The sequence below is a fragment of the Lycium barbarum genome, chromosome 3 (assembly GCF_019175385.1).
Source record: "Lycium barbarum isolate Lr01 chromosome 3, ASM1917538v2, whole genome shotgun sequence".
Classification (NCBI taxonomy): domain Eukaryota; kingdom Viridiplantae; phylum Streptophyta; class Magnoliopsida; order Solanales; family Solanaceae; genus Lycium; species Lycium barbarum.
In genome coordinates, this window is record NC_083339.1 from 124847914 (window position 1) to 124868493 (window position 20580).

The 20580-nt window shown below is 36.5% G+C and overlaps 1 protein-coding gene across 2 annotated transcripts; it reads left to right on the forward strand.

Annotated features, from left to right (window-relative positions):
* Window positions 1-138: 138 nt before the first annotated feature.
* LOC132632275 (alanine--tRNA ligase) lies at window positions 139-19610 on the forward strand. 2 transcript variants are annotated; one of them, XM_060348147.1, is made up of 23 exons: window positions 139-837; window positions 916-1154; window positions 7129-7269; window positions 8188-8334; window positions 8405-8557; window positions 9245-9374; window positions 9920-10016; window positions 10166-10286; window positions 11527-11586; window positions 12758-12808; window positions 12877-12972; window positions 13826-13927; window positions 14879-15001; window positions 16246-16389; window positions 16502-16573; window positions 16668-16743; window positions 16862-17004; window positions 17090-17198; window positions 17286-17473; window positions 18204-18293; window positions 18373-18555; window positions 18651-18830; window positions 19114-19610. In XM_060348147.1, the coding sequence occupies exons 1-23, from the start codon at window positions 540-542 to the stop codon at window positions 19183-19185; spliced, it is 3015 nt and encodes a 1004-aa protein (XP_060204130.1). In that variant the 5' UTR covers window positions 139-539; the 3' UTR covers window positions 19186-19610. The 2 variants fall into 2 exon arrangements, with proteins under 2 accessions (XP_060204130.1, XP_060204129.1); XM_060348146.1 differs by lacking the exons at window positions 139-837; window positions 916-1154 and adding exons at window positions 6292-6697; window positions 6779-7017.
* Window positions 19611-20580: the final 970 nt, after the last annotated feature.

Here is a 20580-nt window from a genome sequence, read left to right on the forward strand (position 1 = left end):
GTAATGTGCGAGTCTGGGCACAGTATTCTCTATACTTTATTACATGCATTAGAGAGCATGATTTAGGGCCTTGATATTTGGTATAACCTGTTTATGAGTTTGTCCGTAACCTGATATTATCATGCCTTGGAGATTTAGTAGCAGCTTCAACTTCTGTTTTAAATCTTTTAGTGGTGCACATCAGGCATCATCCTCTAACTTTTCATTTGATTTCACATGTTTATTGCTTGATCATATTTTGGAAAACGGGTGTGTGTGAGTAAATATTTATCGTTAAATAAAGCTTTCTGAATAAATATTTTTCACGTGCCAATCTTGTTCGCATGAAACTTTATTTCTAGTTACTTTTTAGAAAAACTCATGGTCACTCTTCTAGGTTTTGAAAGAAGCTTGCTATTTTTTTTTTCCTTTAACACAACTGTCGAACCTTGGTGTTAGTACTATTTTCAAAATTGCAAAGACTTTTTTAGTATCAGATCCCTGTCAACACCATACTTATAAGCATATATACATCATTTATATACTTATATGAAGAATGGATGAGGGTTTCAATTGACGGCTGTAGTTGGCGCTGTATTGCCTCAGCTTTACCCTTTACCAGACCTCCTCCTGCTACACTTGTTCCATTTTTACCCTTCGCCGGCGCGTCGCTTCTTCCTCCATCGCCGGCCGCGCGTAGGTTTTGTGCATCAGCGGCGATGGGTTCACACGTGGATTGGCCGGCAAACAAGGTGAGGGAGACATACATGAACTTCTTCAAAGGGAAAGGTCACCAACAGGTTCCATCCAGCCCTGTGGTTCCTCATAATGACCCTACTCTCCTTTTCGCTAATGCTGGTTAGTTCTCACTTCACTTTACATGATGGTTGTTATTTTTTGGGCAGTTGAATGGCTAAAGTTTGGTTTTTTGTGCAGGTATGAATCAGTTTAAGCCTATTTTCTTGGGTATTGTAGACCCTAATAGTCCGCTGAGCAAACTTACACGTGCCTGCGATACACAGAAGTGTATTCGTGCTGGTGGAAAGCACAATGATCTTGATGATGTTGGCAAGGACACTTACCACCACACTTTCTTTGAGATGCTTGGTAATTGGTCATTTGGGGATTATTTCAAGAAAGAGGCCATTGGATGGGCCTGGGAACTCCTTACCCAGGCAAGTAGTTTTATCTTGATTGCTCAAAGTCGTCATTTTCTGTTTGGTGCATCAGTAATTCATTAAACTAATTTTTCAAATGAGGTATTTTCTTAGTATACTCGGTATTTTTGAAAGCCATGAATCTTATGGAATCTCTTAGAAGCATGTTAACTTTGTGGACATCTCAATTTGGGCAAAATTTTCCATCAAGTGAGGTGGGAGCAGTGAAAAGTGACATTTGTGCCTTGTAAAAATGTAAGTGTCCTTGTTGCTGAAAAGAGAGCAAAAAAGTGGTAATCGTCATTCAAGTAGAGAACAGTATCAATGAAACTTATCGATATGATACTGTTCTCTACTTTTTTTTTTTATCAAAAAAAGTAGAGAACAGTATCATATCGATAGAAGCATATGAACTTGTGGAGGCAGTGATAAGTTACTGTTATTGATTCTAATTCCTGATATGTTCTTTCAATTGAATCAATAGCGCTTGGAGTTTGCATCAATCACCTCAATTTTGAGGCTCCCACTTGTAATGAACAGTTTTCTTTTGAGAAACGGGTCAGATGGTTGTGCCGAAGTTGTAATTACGTAGGTTATTTTTCTGCTTTATGTGCCTGTGGCTTGGGTTAAATCATCTGTTAATATGACCTCCAGTTTCTGGTATTCTACGTTGTCTTCACTGAGGAAAAAAATTGTGCAGCATATCATAGATGAATCGCAGGAAGGTTTGCCCAGTTCTTCTAGTGGAGAATGTTTTCTCCGAATTACTGCATCAGATACATATATATCTGATGCATTTGTTGTTGGTTGGGGGGGGGGGGGGGGGGGGCACGGGCACGGCACCTTCTAGAAACTTGTTTCTCTTACAAATCTTGGGATTGATCAGTTTTTTTTTCCCCTTCCCTTTTTAACTTATTTAGAAGAGCAAACCACTGGATTGAAGTCGGTACCTGTGGATGATCCGGTTGTTCACGAAGCTGCAGAGCATGCAATTAAGACCATTCAGCAGAGATCCAATTCACTACTTCCATATGAACTCAAAGAGATTGTTCATGCTAATGCTGAGGTATGCCTTTGTTTCATGCTTGTCTTCCTTCCTGCCAGCCATCTAGTTGTTATGCGGGTAACTTGCATATGATATCTTTAAGGCAGCTATATTTTCTGTGTGGAAGGCTTTTCTCGAGGATTAGAAAGAATGATCAAGACGTGAAGGTGTTGCTATGTGATAATTCTAGATCTGCAATTGTAATTATGGTCAACCATAGTGGAGCCTTTCGAATGTCTTCTTTTTTGCTTTTTTGAGAAGCCCTTTACGACTATACTATAAAGGACAGGGGGGTGTTCACCTTTGGAAACTTAGCTACTCAAGACCTTCTCAGAAAGTCAAGCTAAAGGCGTGACGGATGATGTCTGTCACAGGAAGAAAACCAGGTGGTGTTAAAGCACTAATTGTGAAAAGGGATGAAAAAGTCAAAAGGGGGAAGAGAACTAAATAGTAACTTGTTTGAATAATGTGATAAGAATATTTAATAAAAATTGGAATATGCTTATCGCACAGAATGTTCACACTCGAGTCTCTCAGCGGAGGACCACCTCCGTGCCCCAAATATTGATGAAACTTTGTCATAAAAAGCTGACCAGAAATGAATTTACACTACGAAGTTCCTCTATTTCCCCCTCCTAGATATTCTAGGAAATAATAGTTCGGACGGGGGGTTGTTAGACCTCCATATCATTGTTGCGTACCTTATAGTAATAAAGTAATGATTGGATTTGCTTTTAAGCAGGTTGCTGATGATTCTGCAAAGCTTCATTTGCTCATCAAAACAAGCAGGGGAGGAAAGGAGGAAAAGTTCAAAGTTCAAGTGCACCACAATAATGAAGGTGCCTTCCACTTGAATCATATGGAGCCTGACAACTAACTTTCAAACTAGCTTGGGAGATCCTATGCCTCCTTAAAGTTCTAGTTGCTAGATGGAGCTATGGGAGATGCACAAATATGTTTGAAGTAAAAATAAGCATGTAACCAGCACAAATTATGGTACTTACCTTTGCGATCTAAGGTTGGCTTCTTGTAATAGATCTCTTTGATCCATGTTGGATTGCCCTCTCCTCTCAGGTGGAGGAAACAATAGATCTGTTGTATGTTGTCTTTTTAATGTTCTTTGTTGTACCACAGCTATATTCAAGTGGATATGATATGCATGTGTCGTTTTTGTGTTATCCAGTCCTATTTTTCGTCTCATGAATATACACTAGTCGATAGCTCGAGTATAATGTGTGGGGCCTGTGTATCCAGACACTAGAGCATCTTCCGTTATGCGATTTCTGACCTTGTGTCGTCAGGACTGCAAGCTATGAGCAAAATATGAAGTGGGCGGATTCAGTTCTCTCTCTTCTTTTGAAGAGAGTAGCATGAGCTATGTGGTGCTGAATGTGTTGTGCAGCCATATTCTTATAGTTGTTTCCTCATTTCAGATACGAATATTAAGTGATACAAGGCTAACTTGGTATCAAGACGGAGCCGAAAGTAAATGATGCTTTGGTTTTTACCCTTGGGTAATATGTAATATAAAAAGCTTATAAGCTGGTTAAATTGAATTAATGCGATTTGTCAAAGCTTAGTGGCAGGTTTTGTCGGAAAAAGAATGTTTTTCAGCGGGAGTCTCATCTGGGTGGCTGGTTCAGTCGCTTTCGAGAACTCAGATTGATGGGTAGTGAGATAGTATACTCGTATGATTGATTTAAAGTGGTTGAATTTTTGGAGGAGAAATCGGAGCAGATAGAGGAAGACCAGCTAAACAACCAAATTGAACCCCCACAACTGGATCTCCGGGCTAATCAAAAGAAAAGAAAAAAGCGGCCACTGATAGATGGCCTTTGACTCTTCGGACGAGTATGCTAGAAAGGATATTTGGACGTTTACTTGGATCATACGTGTATAACGTGTATTAAATTGTGCTCAGCTAATTTCTTTTGAGTTGAAGTTTGAAACATAATATAAAGACATGTATTAAAACTCCCAATCGATATAAATATAATTAAACGAAATAAAGAAGATGAGTAGAGGAATGGTAGTAATTATATTTGAGAGTTACATGGGGCATATTTGTGACGGATGAGAGATTGTTTAGAGCCTGTTTGGAAAGCCACCTGGTAACTGGAATTGGTGTAATTACTAGGGTAATAGTTACACAGCCTAGTAATTATACAGTAGTGTAATTACAACGACCTGTTTGTTTGTCATAACGTAATTACAGTGTAATTACAAGTGTAATTACACGGTAGTTTAATTTAAAAATAAAATTTAATTATAAAAATTTTAAATTTAATATTTAAAAAATATTTGCCTTTATAAATGATATTAAATTAGTTATTTAATAACACATTGTTTCTTGAAAATATATTAATTAATAATCATATATTTGTAACTAGTATTGTAAAAAATAATTGACATATATTTTTCAAATTAATAATATTTAATTTTAATTAATTATAAAACTTAAAAGAAAACTTTTTTTTGTGAGAACATTTGACAAAAAAAATGATATTTATAAATATAATGCCATAACATTATTCAAATGTTTAACACAAAAAATTTATCAAATGTAAGTGAAAAATAAACAACATGCAATGTGAAAGCAAATAACTTAAAATTGAAAATATAACCTAAATTCAAAATCCAAAAGAAAAAGTTTAACATAATACTCTTATGTCAAATTCCAACATTACATAAGTAAGTTCTAATATAACCTAAGTAAATAATTCAAAAGAAAGGGAAAATATAAGTCTATAACCTCATTCACAATGAAATTCTTCTTTAAACGTCACTCGTTATATGCCAAGTTTGTTAATGACTCATTCTTTTCAATATTAAAAGGTATAGTTTCAAAAATTAGAATAATAACACGATTATGCTAAATGAATAAAATAAAAAAATACGAGCAATTACATGGAACCACAAGAAGGTTGAGAATGAGAAGAAAGGAAATGAAAAATAAATAATATAAAAAGAAAAATACATTTTAAAAATAAAAATAATAAAAAAGTAAAAATAAAAAAGAAATTAAAATAATAGAAATAAAATAGCCATCTTGAACCGTCTCTATCATGCACACTTATCATCACATGGTAATTTCAGTTTTTACCATTAAATATAATATCAAAAATAGTTTTTACCATTAAATATAATATCAGAAATAGTTTCACACATTGAGTAATTCAAATTAATAGCTTCGTACATATTTTGTTTCTAAATTCTCATTATGAGATGCCCTCATTTTTCACCACTGACTACAATGTTAATAATTTTATAGATACGTAATAATTTTATAGATATGATTCAAATATATTTTGAAGTGAAAAAATTGTCTGATTTACTTGCATATTCAGTTTTTGAGATTAAAGTAATTACTTTAGTAATCTTATTAAAGCAATTACTTTAGTAATCTTAGGTTTGAAACAATTTTGTCTAGGACTCCTAGCGTCAATTGCTCCCCTCGAGAGTATAACCTTTCTCTATCTTGGTGACTAATAGCTCAAATTCCAAAATTTTCTATTAATGGGTATTCTTAAGTCCTGTTAATTTTTTTATTCGTTCTGGCAGTTTAGTTATTGTGTGATGTTTTTAGTATTAAACACGGTAAGTGAAATTTGTCATACTAAACTTAATTTGTTGAATGCCGGAAAACATATTCATTTGAATTTGATAGTTCATGACATTTGATTTCTAATAATGTTATGTCTGATTTTTTTCTTTACTTTTCTTTTCGAGCTAAGAACGAAAGTCTTGTTTTAGAATGAAATATCACTAGATGATTTATTTTAATTTGTTTTCTTTTAATGTTTTTCTATACACTTAAGTTTGCAAAAATCAACTTCATGAATCACAAATACATGTTTGATTGATTCTCACTCCATCTATTTTTGCTTATCCACTATTAAAAAAAAAAGAATTAGATGTTCACTCTCATTTTTATTAAAAACGTTTTTTTTTTAAAAAAAAAACAGTTTCTAGTAAATCAAACCAAAAAATTAGTTAAAACAACTTTTATAAAAATTGATTTTCATCATATCGAATAGTACATATTTTATCGTCCTAATATCTGAAATATTTGTTAGAATTCACAGGCAAAATTGGATGCATTTACCTTTGATTCTGTCATTTTATTATTTTAGTATCAGATCCCTGTCAACACCATACTTATAAGCATATATACGTCACTTATACGAAGAATGGATGAGGGTTTCAATTGACGGCTGTAGTTGGCGCTGTATTGCCTCAGCTTTGCCCTTTTTCAGACCACCTCCTGCTACTACTACTACTACTACTACTACTACACTTGTTCCATTTTTACCCTTCGCCGGCGCGTCGCTTCTTCCTCCGTGGCCGGCCGCGCGTAGGTTTTGTGCATCAGCGGCGATGGGTTCACACGTGGATTGGCCGGCGAACAAGGTGAGGGAGACATACATGAACTTCTTCAAAGGGAAAGGTCACCAACAGGTTCCATCCAGCCCTGTGGTTCCTCATAATGACCCTACTCTCCTTTTCGCTAATGCTGGTTAGTTCTCACTTCACTTTACATGATGATGGTTGTTAATTTTTGGGCGGTTGAATGGCTAAAGTTTGGTTTTTTGTGCAGGTATGAATCAGTTTAAGCCTATTTTCTTGGGTATTGTAGACCCTAATAGTCCGCTGAGCAAACTTACACGTGCCTGCGATACACAGAAGTGTATTCGTGCTGGTGGAAAGCACAATGATCTTGATGATGTTGGCAAGGACACTTACCACCACACTTTCTTTGAGATGCTTGGTAATTGGTCATTTGGGGATTATTTCAAGAAAGAGGCCATTGGATGGGCCTGGGAACTCCTTACCCAGGCAAGTTGATGTAGTAATATTCTTGTACATAGTCAGATAGCATATATATGCTGTATGATCAAGAAATAACAGGATGCTGACTTGTACAAGTGTTTGATGATTTTCGTCCAGGTATATAGATTGCCAGGTGAACGGCTTTACGCCACTTATTTTGGGGGTGATGAAAAATTAGGCCTTCCAGCGGATAATGAAGCTAGAGACCTATGGCTTAAGTTCCTTCCGCCTAGCAGGGTTCTGCCTTTCGACTGCAAAGTATGTTATAGCATTGTATCTTCGTTTCTATCATCTTGCTCAAAGTCGTCATTTTCTGTTTGGTGCATCAGTAATTCATTAAACTAATTTTTCAAATGAGGTATTTTCTTAGTATACTTGGTATTTTTGAAAGTCATGAATCTTATGGAATCTCTTAGAAGCATGTTAACTTTGTGGACATCTCAATTTGGGCAAAATTTTCCATCAAGTGAGGTGGGAGCAGTGAAAAGTGACATTTGTGCCTTGTAAAAATGTAAGCGTCCTTGTTGCTGAAAAGAGAAGCAAAAAAGTGGTAATCGTCATTCAAGTAGAGAACAGTATCAATGAAACTTATCTATATGATACTGTTCTCTACTTTTTTTTTTTTTTTTTATCAAAAAAAGTAGAGAACAGTATCATATCGATAGAAGCATATGAACTTGTGGAGGCAGTGATAAGTTTCATTTTCGCCTTGTAAAAATTAAGTATCCTTTTTGCTGATAAGAAAATCAAGAAGTTGCGTTCATCATTTAAGTGGAGAAGGGTAGAGGGGTGGTCCCATTAATTTAAGTGGAGAAGGGTAGAGGGGTGGTCCCATTAATCTTTGAGTTTTGGAACTTGAAATAACAGATTTCCCCGTTAAAAAGAAAAGAAAAAAGAGGCAACTGAAATTTCTAGCAGTTGTGCTTGTCATATGAATTAGATACCATTAAAGGTTTTGAGTACTTGATGTACAATAATCATTGTTCTTAAGTAACACTTTCGACCACTGAAATATTGTCTTCCAGTATGTGGAAATGATAACTTCATTTCTAGTTCAAATTATTTGATCATGGTCTGAAGATTATGTCTGAAAACCTTGCTTCTCCTTGTTAAAAGATTTTATTGCTTTGAGCTAAGTCAGTCAGATTATTTCTTACCACTTTCCGCTTTGGGTAGGACAACTTTTGGGAGATGGGTGATACTGGACCTTGTGGACCCTGCACCGAAATACACTTTGATAGAATTGGGAATCGCGATGCTGCATCATTTGTTAATAATGATGATCCCACTGTGATTGAGATATGGAACGTTGTCTTTATTCAGGTACCATTATCTCCAAAGTTTTTGTCTTCTCATTGAAAAGCATTGTTAAACTCTTGTGTGTTTTTTGCAGTTTAATAGGGAAGCTGATGGTTCTTTGAAACCCCTTCCTTCTAAGCATGTTGATACTGGAATGGGTTTTGAAAGACTAACCTCTATCCTCCAGAACAAGATGAGCAATTATGACACTGACGTGTTCTTACCCATATTTGATGCTATACAAAAGGTAATAAGAATGCTATAATTTGGAAAGCCGACGTTACTGATTTTGTAATTCTCTTGAGCCACTACATTTATACGTTGCTTTGGGCTGAACTTAAAAAAGACTATTTCAATGATGGCCCTCCATGGGATTCAAAGCGACTGAAGTTATTCTAATCACTTTGTATTGAATTTTACTGTAAATATGTTACTTTTCGCGCAATATAGGCTTGTCTGTGATTCAGTGGCCCTGAAAGAAATACGTATTCAAGTAATGCTTTAAAGAAAGTTCTAAAATGTTGTATAATCACTTCATACATTTTGGTAATGTTGTGTAAGCACTTTAAAGTGTTCAATACATTATTTTCTTAAGTATTGTTACTGTTTGTTTACAAAATTAGCTTAAAACAGAATTTTAGGATTCAATTTTGTATTGGGGCGAATTTTTTGTGAAATAATGGCTAATGGCAAGAGCACTCAACTTCTAGTTAAGAGGTTGGGATTCGATTCATGAGAGCAAAGTGGGGAAGAGCCTCTGTTGACTCTTTGGCTGGAGGTTTGGAGGGGGCGGGGCAGGGGTGGGATTTACCAGATAAAAAAAAAGCTCGTCCTAAACTGACCGGTCCTGAGCCTGAGTTGTGCTACTGTAATTTTCTTATTGCTATACTTATCGATGCTAGTCTACTAAACTGATGTTTCAATCTTTTAATAGGCAACTGGAGCTCGTCCATACTCTGGCAAAGTTGGAGCTGATGATGTGGACAAAATTGATATGGCCTATAGAGTTGTTGCTGACCACATTCGAACTCTGTCCTTTGCCATTGCTGATGGTTCTTGCCCAGGTAGAATCTTGTTAATCTGGCTCATCAGCTAGTGCTTAGGTTTGTTCAAAATTGTTCCTCTCCTTTCTTGGTTGATCCCGTACAGTACATTAGTACTATGTATGATGTTAAAAGTTTTGATTACTTGTAAAGTTTTTAGGTATGGTAAGATCTATTATATATATGATCTTATTGGTGTTCATTTGCTTGTGGAGCCAAATTTTCACGAGATTTAAATCTTGTATAATGAGTTTGCAGGCATTTTTTGTTATAAGATGGATTGTAATTTACAGTGTGTGACCTTCTGAGTTAATGGCTGTGAGTTTGTTGTCTAATAAATTTCTCCTATTTCCTTCACCTAATATTACTTGAAACCTACTCAATCTGTTATAAAGGTGTGCATCCATGAATCTGAAATTTCGGTTCTATAACTTTCTGCGCTTGGGAGAGAAGTATGTGTGCTAGTATTTTCAAGGAGGTTCTGACGGTGTTCCGATGTTTTAGCTGAAATTTGTCTCTGATTTTGTTATTTGGTAAATCTGATGTTCACGTTTCTTGTCTTGCAGGGAATGAAGGCCGTGAATATGTCCTCAGACGCATTCTACGTCGAGCAGTGCGCTATGGTACAGAGGTTCTGAAAGCGCAACAAGGGTTTTTCAGTAGGTATGCACAAGTACTTGGAATTTTGCCGGTCTCATTATGTGCTTTTTTGCACCTAAAAAATGGGTTTATTTGATATTTAGCAATGTTTTTTGCTATACCCACCTCAATGCTTAAAATGTTACTTACACTCTGCTTTATGTTGAGAGCAGCCTTGTAAAGGTGGTGGTAGAAATTATGGGCGATGTCTTCCCAGAGCTGAAGCAACGTGAGACACATATAAGGGATATCATTGCTGATGAAGAAACTAGCTTTGGAAGGACATTGCTTCACGTAAGATTGTTTGTAATAAAATGAAAGGAAACAAGTCCGGAAATGCTTTAATTTATAGTTTTGTATATCAACTATCCAAAACACTGATTGAGCCCGTAGATGCTATCTTCTTAAATCAGTGATTCCTTGTTGTTGATTTTCTTTTTTGTGCGATAATGGAAGTATGCGGGTAACTATCCTAGATAGCTTATTGAGGAAAATCCTACATAGAACTCACCCTTATGCGTAGTTGCATACAATAAACGATTTGCTAATAGCATTGAAGTGAAGTGCTAATGGCATTGATGCTGTTGGAATTCTTTTCTGCATATGTGCTCTGCATATAATAACTGTATAGGTGATGGCTTAATACTAAACCAAAGAAATAGAATTAGCACTAGATTGAAATTTGTAACGACTCTATGAACGGCTTTTCTTGGGGAATATTAATTCTGAAAAACTATTTTCTTTCTGTATTGGGACCTGCCTCACCTCTGTTCTCAGAAGAATGCACCAAAAAAATAGAATCATCGATGTGCTGAAATTTCAGCTTAGGTTGTTACCTTCAGCTCACCGAGCACATGACCCTGAATAGGAGAGCATGGAGGTCGAGGATTAGGGTAGGAGGTTAGTAGGTAGTCTAGCGATTTATCTCTTTTATGTGAGAAAGCATGGTTCTAGTTTAGAGCACCTTATTTGCTCCCTTTTCAACCTACTAGTATTATTATTATTCTATCCTCATCGTGTTCTTCAGTATTAATACTGTTGTTCCCTTTACCTTAGGTATCTTTACTATTTTTGCTCAATATGTTTCTTTCCTTCGTTATTTTCATCTTAGCTCCTTTGCTCTTTTATTTTTCAAACCTGTTTTGAAAATCTTTTTTATTGAACCGAGGGTCTATCGGAAACCTCTCTACCCCACAGAGGTAGGGGTAAGGTCTGCGTACACCCAACCTCCGCAAACCCCACTTGTGGGATTACATTGGGTTGTTGTTGTACTGTGCTGGAATGTGATGATTTGTTAAGCTATCTGTCTCATTCACATCTAAACCTGTTCTTCTCTTTGTGTTCAGCTTGATGATACGTTTCTCTCTTACAACTGTATTTGACCAAATAGGGCAGCAAAATGCTATACCTGACTTTTAGTTGAGCGGTTGCTGCTCCTTGTTTGCTCCTAGCTGGGGGAGAGTGATGACTTATTTTGCTCTTGTTTTGTCTTTTAATTTTTTTTCTCTTGTATGTGACTTTTTCCTTTCTTCAGGGAATCGAGAAATTTAAGAAGGCAGCTCAAGAGGTTCAAGGGAAGCAATTTAGTGGCCAGGCAAGCATATTATCCATATACAACTTGTGATGGAGAAAACAGCCAAGTTCCTTCTAATTCAATATCTTATGTGTGCTCTTAACATTTAATTAATACTCAGTTCATCTCAAACGTCACTCAGTGTCCAGTGCCTCTAATTCAAATTGATTTGGATTGTGTTGTATTTAGTGAGGAACATGTGGAACCATATGTTCTTTTTTTGGTTCAAGAAGGAAATGTGGACATTCAATTGAAACTAATGAATAAAATTTTCAGCTTGTTATGCGACCTTTGCTGGCACTTCAGATGTGGGATATCAGACATATTAGTTTGTATAGGTTACATGCAGTTCCACAACGTTGGCTGTTATTCTTGCATAGAAGTAATGAAGTTAAACTTTTCTTATTTCCTCAAGACCTTGGAAATCAAGCAGGAAGTGAATTGTGATCAAGGAGAATTCTAATGTTCAGTATTATGGACATCCTTTTGGATTGTATTGAAGACTCAAATTGGATCAAACTGTCATCAATGAGGATTTCGCAGAATTATGGTTTTGAAATTTATCCTGAACTTACCACTGAAATTGGGAGTATTTTGTAGATAACACCTACAACTTATGAATGTATAAAATGTTAGTATTTGGTTTGACAAGCAAAGATGTATATATTTAGCTCATGGTTAATCGCTAGCGCGTGAAATAAACATTAAATTCTGTCGCTATGATTCAATTTGGTTTTCTTCTCTTTTCTTATATTCAGCTTTACTTACCTTATGATCTTCATAAAACAATATTTCCTACTTTAAAGGTCTATGTTTTTAAAATTTTCTTCACGTATATTTGGTTGCATATTGTTTGTTTTCTGTGTGTGCTTACGCATTCACCCTTTGAGCATAGGCCTATGATATGACACCCTTTGAATTTCATTTTTCGTAAAATAAATACTCTCCGAATGAAGTAGAAAAACGGGCAATCTTAAGATCTTAACTGCCGAAGCTAAGGAAATTGATGGAATGTTGTTATTAGTTAGTTTTCAAGATTTGATTTCAACTTATCAAATTTAGTCCACTACCTATGCAATGCTTTCTTCTCAATTAGATATTCATCATTATAAACTTTCTTTGTTACCTCTGGACGACCTTGTATCTCAGCTGTCTTTGATTCTTCTTCTTCTTACTTCTGTTGTATATGCAGGAGGCATTTGTCTTGTGGGACACTTATGGATTTCCATTAGATTTGACCCAGGTAAATAGTGCTCCAACCTTTTAATTCATATCTCAGTGATGAAAACAAATTAAACTTTTTTGTCTCAGTTAATGGCAGAGGAACGAGGCTTGGTGGTTGACGTTGATGGTTTTAATGTTGCTATGGATGCTGCGAGGGAAAGATCAAGAAATGCTCAGAGCAAGGTTCTCTTTGTTGCTTTCGTTTTCTCAACTCTCTCCAACTAGGTTAATTTCCCCTTCGCTGTTTGAGCTGTTAGGAAGTTGCCGCTTGAATAGATATGAAATTCTGAATAGAGAGGGCTGAAGAAATTAACTGATGCTAGAGAATTCTTTATGTTTACCTCTTTGGGTACATTTCAAGATTGAGTATTTTTCTCCGGAAAAGAAATAGTTCCTAAGGAAATCATGTTTAGTATTATAAAAAACCTTACTAAGTTTAGAGGCATAAGCTTGCACTCAATAATGTGACCTAGTGGTCAATGAAGTGGGTGCAAACCTGGGAAACTAGGGCTCAAATCTCAGTAAAGAAAAAAATATTAGATGATTTCTTCCCATGTGTCCAAGTCTTGGTGGACGGAGTTAGCTAGGTACCTGGCGAGGAAGCAGGTACCTGGATAGATATCCGAGGTGCGTACAAACTAGCGCACACACCACTGTCATAAAAATGCTTAGAAGTTATGCAAATGGATGAATTTGACATGGAGAGGTGCCAATGGAATGAAGCCTCAGGGACCACTTAAGGGTTGAGGTGACTTGCGGTGTATAGTGTGGTAGATTGAGTTAACGTGGGAACGACGCCCATTCTTTGTACACTGGGAAGAAGTAGTGGAAATGTTTTGTAGAATGGTTGTGGAAGTAAGTAGGTTACAGCTGAAAAACAACTTATGAAGTGAGGTTCTAGATTGTACTCATGTTTCCAGGTTACATCGGTAGGTGTCAATTTGTCATCAATCAAGTAACTATCTTATGAATTCTACCTTCACAAGTTAAGAATATATGCTTACACCTCTTTATGTTCTGAACCTATACTTGACAGAATGCTGGTGGTGCTATTGCCATGGATGCTAACGCTACTGCTGCATTGCACAACAAAGGGGTTGCTGCAACAAATGATATTTTCAAGTTTACTTGGTTTCAGGTTGATGATTTGTCTTCCTTGTGAAAATAAGGTTTCTTGAATTTGTTGCTTGCTTCAATGATTTTCTGCTGTTGTTTTAGCTGGATTAAAGCTAAATGGTTTTCATCTGCCTTGAATGTCAATTTAACTCTAGCCAAGGACAAAGCCTTCTTTCCCTTCCCCGTCCTCTTCTGGGGCTTCCTTTTCTTGTTTCCCTCAAAATGTATCAACACAGATCAACCCCCTAATTAAACAAACTAATCACCCTTGCCGTTTTCATTGTCCATGTTTTCATCCCCATTCAATTATTCATTTGTATTATTTCTTTCTGCTTGGATTTCCTGCCCATTTATTTTTCTCTAGTCTGATATGTTTTTCCAACTTTTTATGTTTTATTTTCTCCTAACCTGAATGGCTAGTCTCAGCTGTTGTAAAAATACACTATCATGATTTAGGGTGTGTCTAGTATGGAGATTTTTCAAGTTTCCCATAAAATGTTTTTCAATTATCCCAGGTTTGGTTGGTTAAAATATTTTGAAAAACATTTTGTCTAGGAAAGAAGTTCCTTAAAAATGAGGAAAATGACTCTCTAGTGGGAGTCTGGAAAACAAGTTCCATAAGTGGCCTTCCAAGCTCCTCCTCACTCCCCAACCCCCAATCCCTTGACCATCCCACCCCTCTCGACCCCCAAACTCCAACTCTCCACCCCATCCCACCCCTATAATGTTTCCTAGATCACATATAAATGCTCATGGGACAATGTTGTTTTGCTTATGTACCAAACACTAGAAAATAAGTGAGAAATTCACTTATTTTGCAAGAAAACATTTTCCTTCGTACCAAACACACCTTGGTGCTCACATCAGTTATATATATATATATATATATATAATATTTTTTTTTGTTTTTTGTTTTTTGAGATGGTAATAAAGTGCTCACATCAGAGTTTGACTTCTGAGTTTCTTAATTCAGGATCACGAGAGTGAGATAAAAGCTATTTACACTGGAAGTGAGTTCTTGGAAAGTGCAGCAGCAGGTGATGAAGTTGGTATAATTCTTGAGAGCACTAGCTTCTATGCTGAACAAGGTGGTCAGGTAAAAGCTTCTGTTGATATCTTGGTTAGAAAAATGTTAAATGATGATAAGTCACTCTCCTTCAAAATACTGCTGGAAGGACACTAAATAGCAATATTGTTATTATTAATAGTCTAGTAGAGGAGGGTGCAGCATTAGTTTTTGTAATGTTGTGGTCAAAGGGTCAATGATATTTAGAATCTCTATGGAGACGTGTTTGTGCATGCCCAAACACTCACACAAAAATTAACCTGAACAACAATGCTTTAAAGAGGAGCTGCCTCTACAGTGCAACTTCAGTATAGTGAAAGAGTAGAGACTCATTAATGCCTCTCTCTCTCTTTATATATATATATATAAAATATGTTTTGATGCTAAGTACTAATGGTCAACATTTGCTAATTGTTTGCTTAAGGGGAGAGTATTTCCTGGGAAATATTTAGGAAAGTAAGCAAACAAAAGTAATCACTTTCTTCTTTCCCCCAAGAGCGTAACCTTAATGTTAGTTTTGTTCCTTAATACATAAAAGACGGATGATCTTTGAATAGTTTATTTCTCCGATGTTGGTCGAAAGCCTGTGTGCATCGGCTAAAAGGGAAATCAACTTATGGGCCAGTAAAATACTGTTCATTTATCAAGAATTTTGCTTCTTTCAATCACAGTGCTGCAATTTCAGAAACATAAAGCAAATGGATCGTGAACCAGTGATATTTAAAGTGAAAAGCGCAAAAAAGCTCTAAGGTCAGCTGGGGCTTTAAGCGCAAATAAAGCGTGGGCTTTAATGAAAAAAGGCGCAATGGTGAAAAAATACAAATATATATATATATATATATATATAGTCCAGGACTACTAAAAATAAGCATGAACAACAAATATAAAGACAAAGAAATTGTAAAAGCATTACGATAAAGTGAAATATTAATTATCTAGTGTCACCTCTTCAAGAGAGGCTCATTGTCAAGGAAACGTATATCTTAGAGCCTTGTTGATGACATTGAAGCGCAAATAAAGCGAGGCGAAGCGCTCAACATGTTTTGAGCCTCGCTTCAGGGCTTAAGTGCGCCTTTGACAACAACTGCCGTGAACTTATCAACAAGAGAACTTATAGGACGTGAACTTATCAACAAGAGAATTATAGGACGTGATAAGGAAACTCTGGTTGCTTGTGGCATTTTTAATTCTTCCACTTCCTTTTTGTTCTCCTCATGTCATGATTTACTCTAGTTTCGTGATTCTGATAAAGCTAATTGACTATTTGGATACAGATATATGACACTGGTTCACTGGAAAGCCCCAGTGGCGCTTTTCAAGTTTGTAATGTTCAAATTTATGGAGGATTCATTCTTCATATTGGATCTTTCAGTGGACAGGCACACAAGTTCTCTGTTGGTGATAAAGTAATTTGTAAGGTGACACTTTATTCTGCTTGGCCTTCCACAACCATATGATGCAACCGTTCAGAATTTCTTTACCTCTTTTTACTTACATTATTGGGTTTGGTTTCTTTGATGAATTGAGCAGGTTGATTATAACAGGCGTACGTTGATTGCTCCCAATCATACCTGCACTCACATGTTAAATTTCGCCTTAAAGGTACTTCCTTTAGCAGGAAAAAAAGAGACGCTGGTTCGAGCATTTCCATACTTTCTGGAGTTGATTATCGGATAATTTTACTGAACTAATGCAGGAAGTACTAGGCGACCATGTTGACCAGAAAGGTTCCATTGTCCTTCCTGAAAAATTGAGATTTGACTTCTCTCACGGTAAGTGGCATCACTTTTTTTTTTTTTTTTTTTTTTTTTTTGTGGTGTGTGGGGGAGCTGTTGCTGTCGTGGTTATGCGCTTTCTATGAAGAATAATTATGTCCAATGCCTTGAACAGGGAAGCCGGTAAAGCCAGAGGAGCTAAGAAAAATTGAATCCATTGTCAATGAGCAAATTAAGTCTGAATTGGATGTGTTCTCAAAGGAGGCAAAGCTGTCTGATGCTAAGAGTATAAAAGGTCTTCGAGCAGTCTTTGGCGAAGTAAGGCCTTCACGATTTAGCCGGTCTTTGTTGTCTGTTCAGACATTTAAACGTTCGTCTTACATTTGTCCTGGTGGAGTTGTAGGTGTATCCCGACCCTGTGCGGATCGTGTCAATTGGTCAGAAGGTGGAAGACCTTCTTGCTAATCCAGAAAATGAAGAATGGTTATCGTACTCTGCTGAGCTCTGTGGTGGTAATTTTCTTTTATTCTCTAATGCTATTTATGGGATTACATTTATAAATTATGATCGATTCCTATGACTAATTTATGGATACTTAGGAACACACATTTCTAATACAAGAGAGGCAAAGGCATTTGCTCTGATGTCTGAGGAGGGAATTGCCAAGGGAATCCGAAGGGTTACTGCTGTTACAACTTATCGTGCTTTTGAGGCCACAGATTTGGCATCCTCACTCGAACAGAAAGTAATTGAAGCATCCCAGACCGATGAAACCTTGCTGGAAGAGGTTAGTATTTATGTAGCCCACTCTACTTGAACCTGTAGAACCTGAATTCTATTTGGTCTCTATCCTTACCAGGAGTTATAAATCTTTTATATGATAAAACCAAGTTGGTTTTAGAATTATTTACCTTTCCTGAAAAAACGTGCACCTGAGTATAACAACCTGAAGAGTTGTAATCATTGAGGATTAAAGTTGTTGAAGTGAATTTTTTTCTGTCGTGGCGATTTGAAGTGAAATTGATTGGCAATAATGTTAACTACCAATTCTTACAAAAAGTAGTGCTAAGAAGTCCTAGATACAATATGTTGTGCTCACTCATTGGCTAAATATAGCTGACACAGTCACCCTTCTACAAGTCTAACATCAAACTCATAAATCAATTTAGTGCTCATCCAACCCAATTAGTTCTGATGCTTATGCCATGGCAGTATCGTCATAACTTCCTTAAGATTGTTTCGACGCTGAAGTATAGAACATAATGTGGCAGAGCTGTTAGTAAGATGTACTTTTTTCCAGTCATATATTTCTTATAAATGCTCCCCTGCACTGTATCTTCCTCCTTGGGATGTCTTGGAGCTGGATAGTGTCTGGGCTAATCTATTCAGCCAAGCATCTTTTTGTTTTTAATCTTGGTCAATTCAAGTTGAGGCTCTTCAGTCTTGGCTGATCCTTGTTCTTACTGCTGCTTTTGTTCATTATCTGATGCATTCATCCATCGACTTCTTAATTTCAGAAAGTAACTTCTTTGAACGCTACCGTGGAGAGGGCACAAATTCCCACTGTTAAGAAAACTGATCTCAAGGCCAAACTCTCTGTTCTCCAGGTAAGAATTGTTTCTGTTGTGGCCAAAGGTGAATAAAATTGCTTAGGAAAGAAAAGTAATATGATGATGATTTCTTCAGAATCAAGTTATAAAGGCCAAAAAGAAGATAGCTGCAGAGAATATACAAAAAGCTGTTAAAGCTGCCTCAGAAATGGCTGAAGCTGCAGCTTCTGGTGGAAAAGCATACTGCATCTTGCAGATTGGCGTGGGTTTGGACACTGCTGCAGTCCGTGAAGCAGTTGTCAAAGTCATGGAGCAGAAGGTTATTAGATCATACATGCTAAACTTGTGCTCGTGTTCTCCACTAAAATTTGTAATCTATATATAATAGTCATGACTGTTTCATTGGCTGAACAGGGTATGGCAGTTCTGGTATTTAGCAAAGATGAAGCTGCAAACAAAGTTTTGGTCTGTGCGGGTGTACCTGAGAAAGGTGACAAGTGCCAGCAGTTGAATGTTAAAGAATGGTTGAATGCAGCTTTGAAGCCCTTGGGAGGAAAGGGTGGAGGAGGAAAAGGTGGTCTCGCTCAAGGCCAGGTTTGCATTATACTCAATTATGAATACCCTTCATATTGTTAATTCTGGAGTTGTAGAAGAAATTGCGAACTAGTCCTAGACTGAAATATTGGTTAAAAACTGATATGTTACTACTTGTGATAGTTGCATACGTTTCAAGCCCTTTAATGGGAAGAAATAGAAGCACATGATATGCATTGTGAAATTTTCAAACTTGACTTTCATCCTTTGCCTTATTGCCTGCGTTGTATATCCATTGCTTGTTAATTTTGTATTCACGATGGTTAAATTTTTTCCCGTACAGGCAACTGATATATCAAAAGTTGACGAGGCAATGGATGTTGCAACATCATTTGCAGCCATGAAATTAAATTGATGATTAAGGCCAGTATGTCAATGCAGTGTTCAATGGCCGAAGCTGATGCAACTATACGAAGCAATATTGATTGATCATGGTTTTAATGTGTTGTGGAGGCTGTCATTGCAGTGTTCAATGGCCGAAGCTGATGCAACTATACTAAGCAATCATTGACAGTGTTCAATGGCCGAAGCTGATGCAACTATACTAAGTAATATTGATTGATCATGGTTTTAATGTGTTGTGGAGGCCGTCAATGCAGTGTTCAATGGCCGAAGCTGATGCAACTATTCTAAGCAATATTGATTGATCATGATTTTAATGTGTCGTGGAGGCTTTCAGAGCTAACTTCCATCATATGCACTGCGTTATTTATGTTACTTTCTGTGAGCTACCTTATTACATGCAGAAAGTAAAGGAAAACTAGAGAAGATTTATACTGATATTACTTGCTTATTGCATGCTGCATGCTTGTTACACACAAAAGAGAGACGATAGTAGAAAGATTTTCCAGTGCTGTGGTAGTGCGCGTCTGCTTTGGTTTTCTGATTACTACCAGTATTTCGTTAAGTTGGTATCGATTGGATTAATGGCAATTTGTAGATGTAAAAGAAAAGGATGTACTGCAAACTGAAAAGTCTGAATGTAGCTCCAAGTTTTTGAATTTGAATGTTCCTTCAAACCTTTAAACCCAAACGCTATGTGCTAGGAATGGTTAGTAGGAAAATCTCACTGGTCATTTACTAGTGATAGTTGCCCGTCGAGAAAACCTTGTGCGAAAGAGATTACGCAAACAAAAGAGCAAGGGAAATAGTAAGCAGGTTAAGGTGTTTAAAGTACGTGAATTCAGGTACAGTGAGGTGCAGGTCCTTCGACAATTTTAACTTGTTTGGTTGAATCAGATTCATCGAGAGCTTGAATTCACAGGACACCTATACTATGAGCGATTATTCCTAATGTACGCGTAGGGATAATACTTCTCTGTGTATAAGCAATGAGGGACAAACCGACCTCGATAAAATGCAATCTGAATTTATATCGTTTGACAGCTCTAATTCGGGAGTCAATTACTCATATGGTCACTCAACTTAAGGAAATTACCTATCAAAGTCCTTTTTTTTTTTTTTTCCTTATGTGGTCATTCAAGTTCATGCATTTGCCTTACAAAGTAATAAGGGTCAAAACTCACTCTAAAAATAAAAGAAAAATGATCAAAGTAGTTCTTTAAGTTTGCCTGTTGAGTTAAAATATCCCTTATTTCTTAACTTTGAACAATAATAGACCTCCAACTATTTTTCACTTTCTTACTTCGTAAATTAAATTGTGTTCGTCCTACAGGTAAATTCATAATATAGATTAAAAAAAGAAACAAATAATAATGTTTAAAAGTAAAAAGAAACGAAGGGTGGTGAC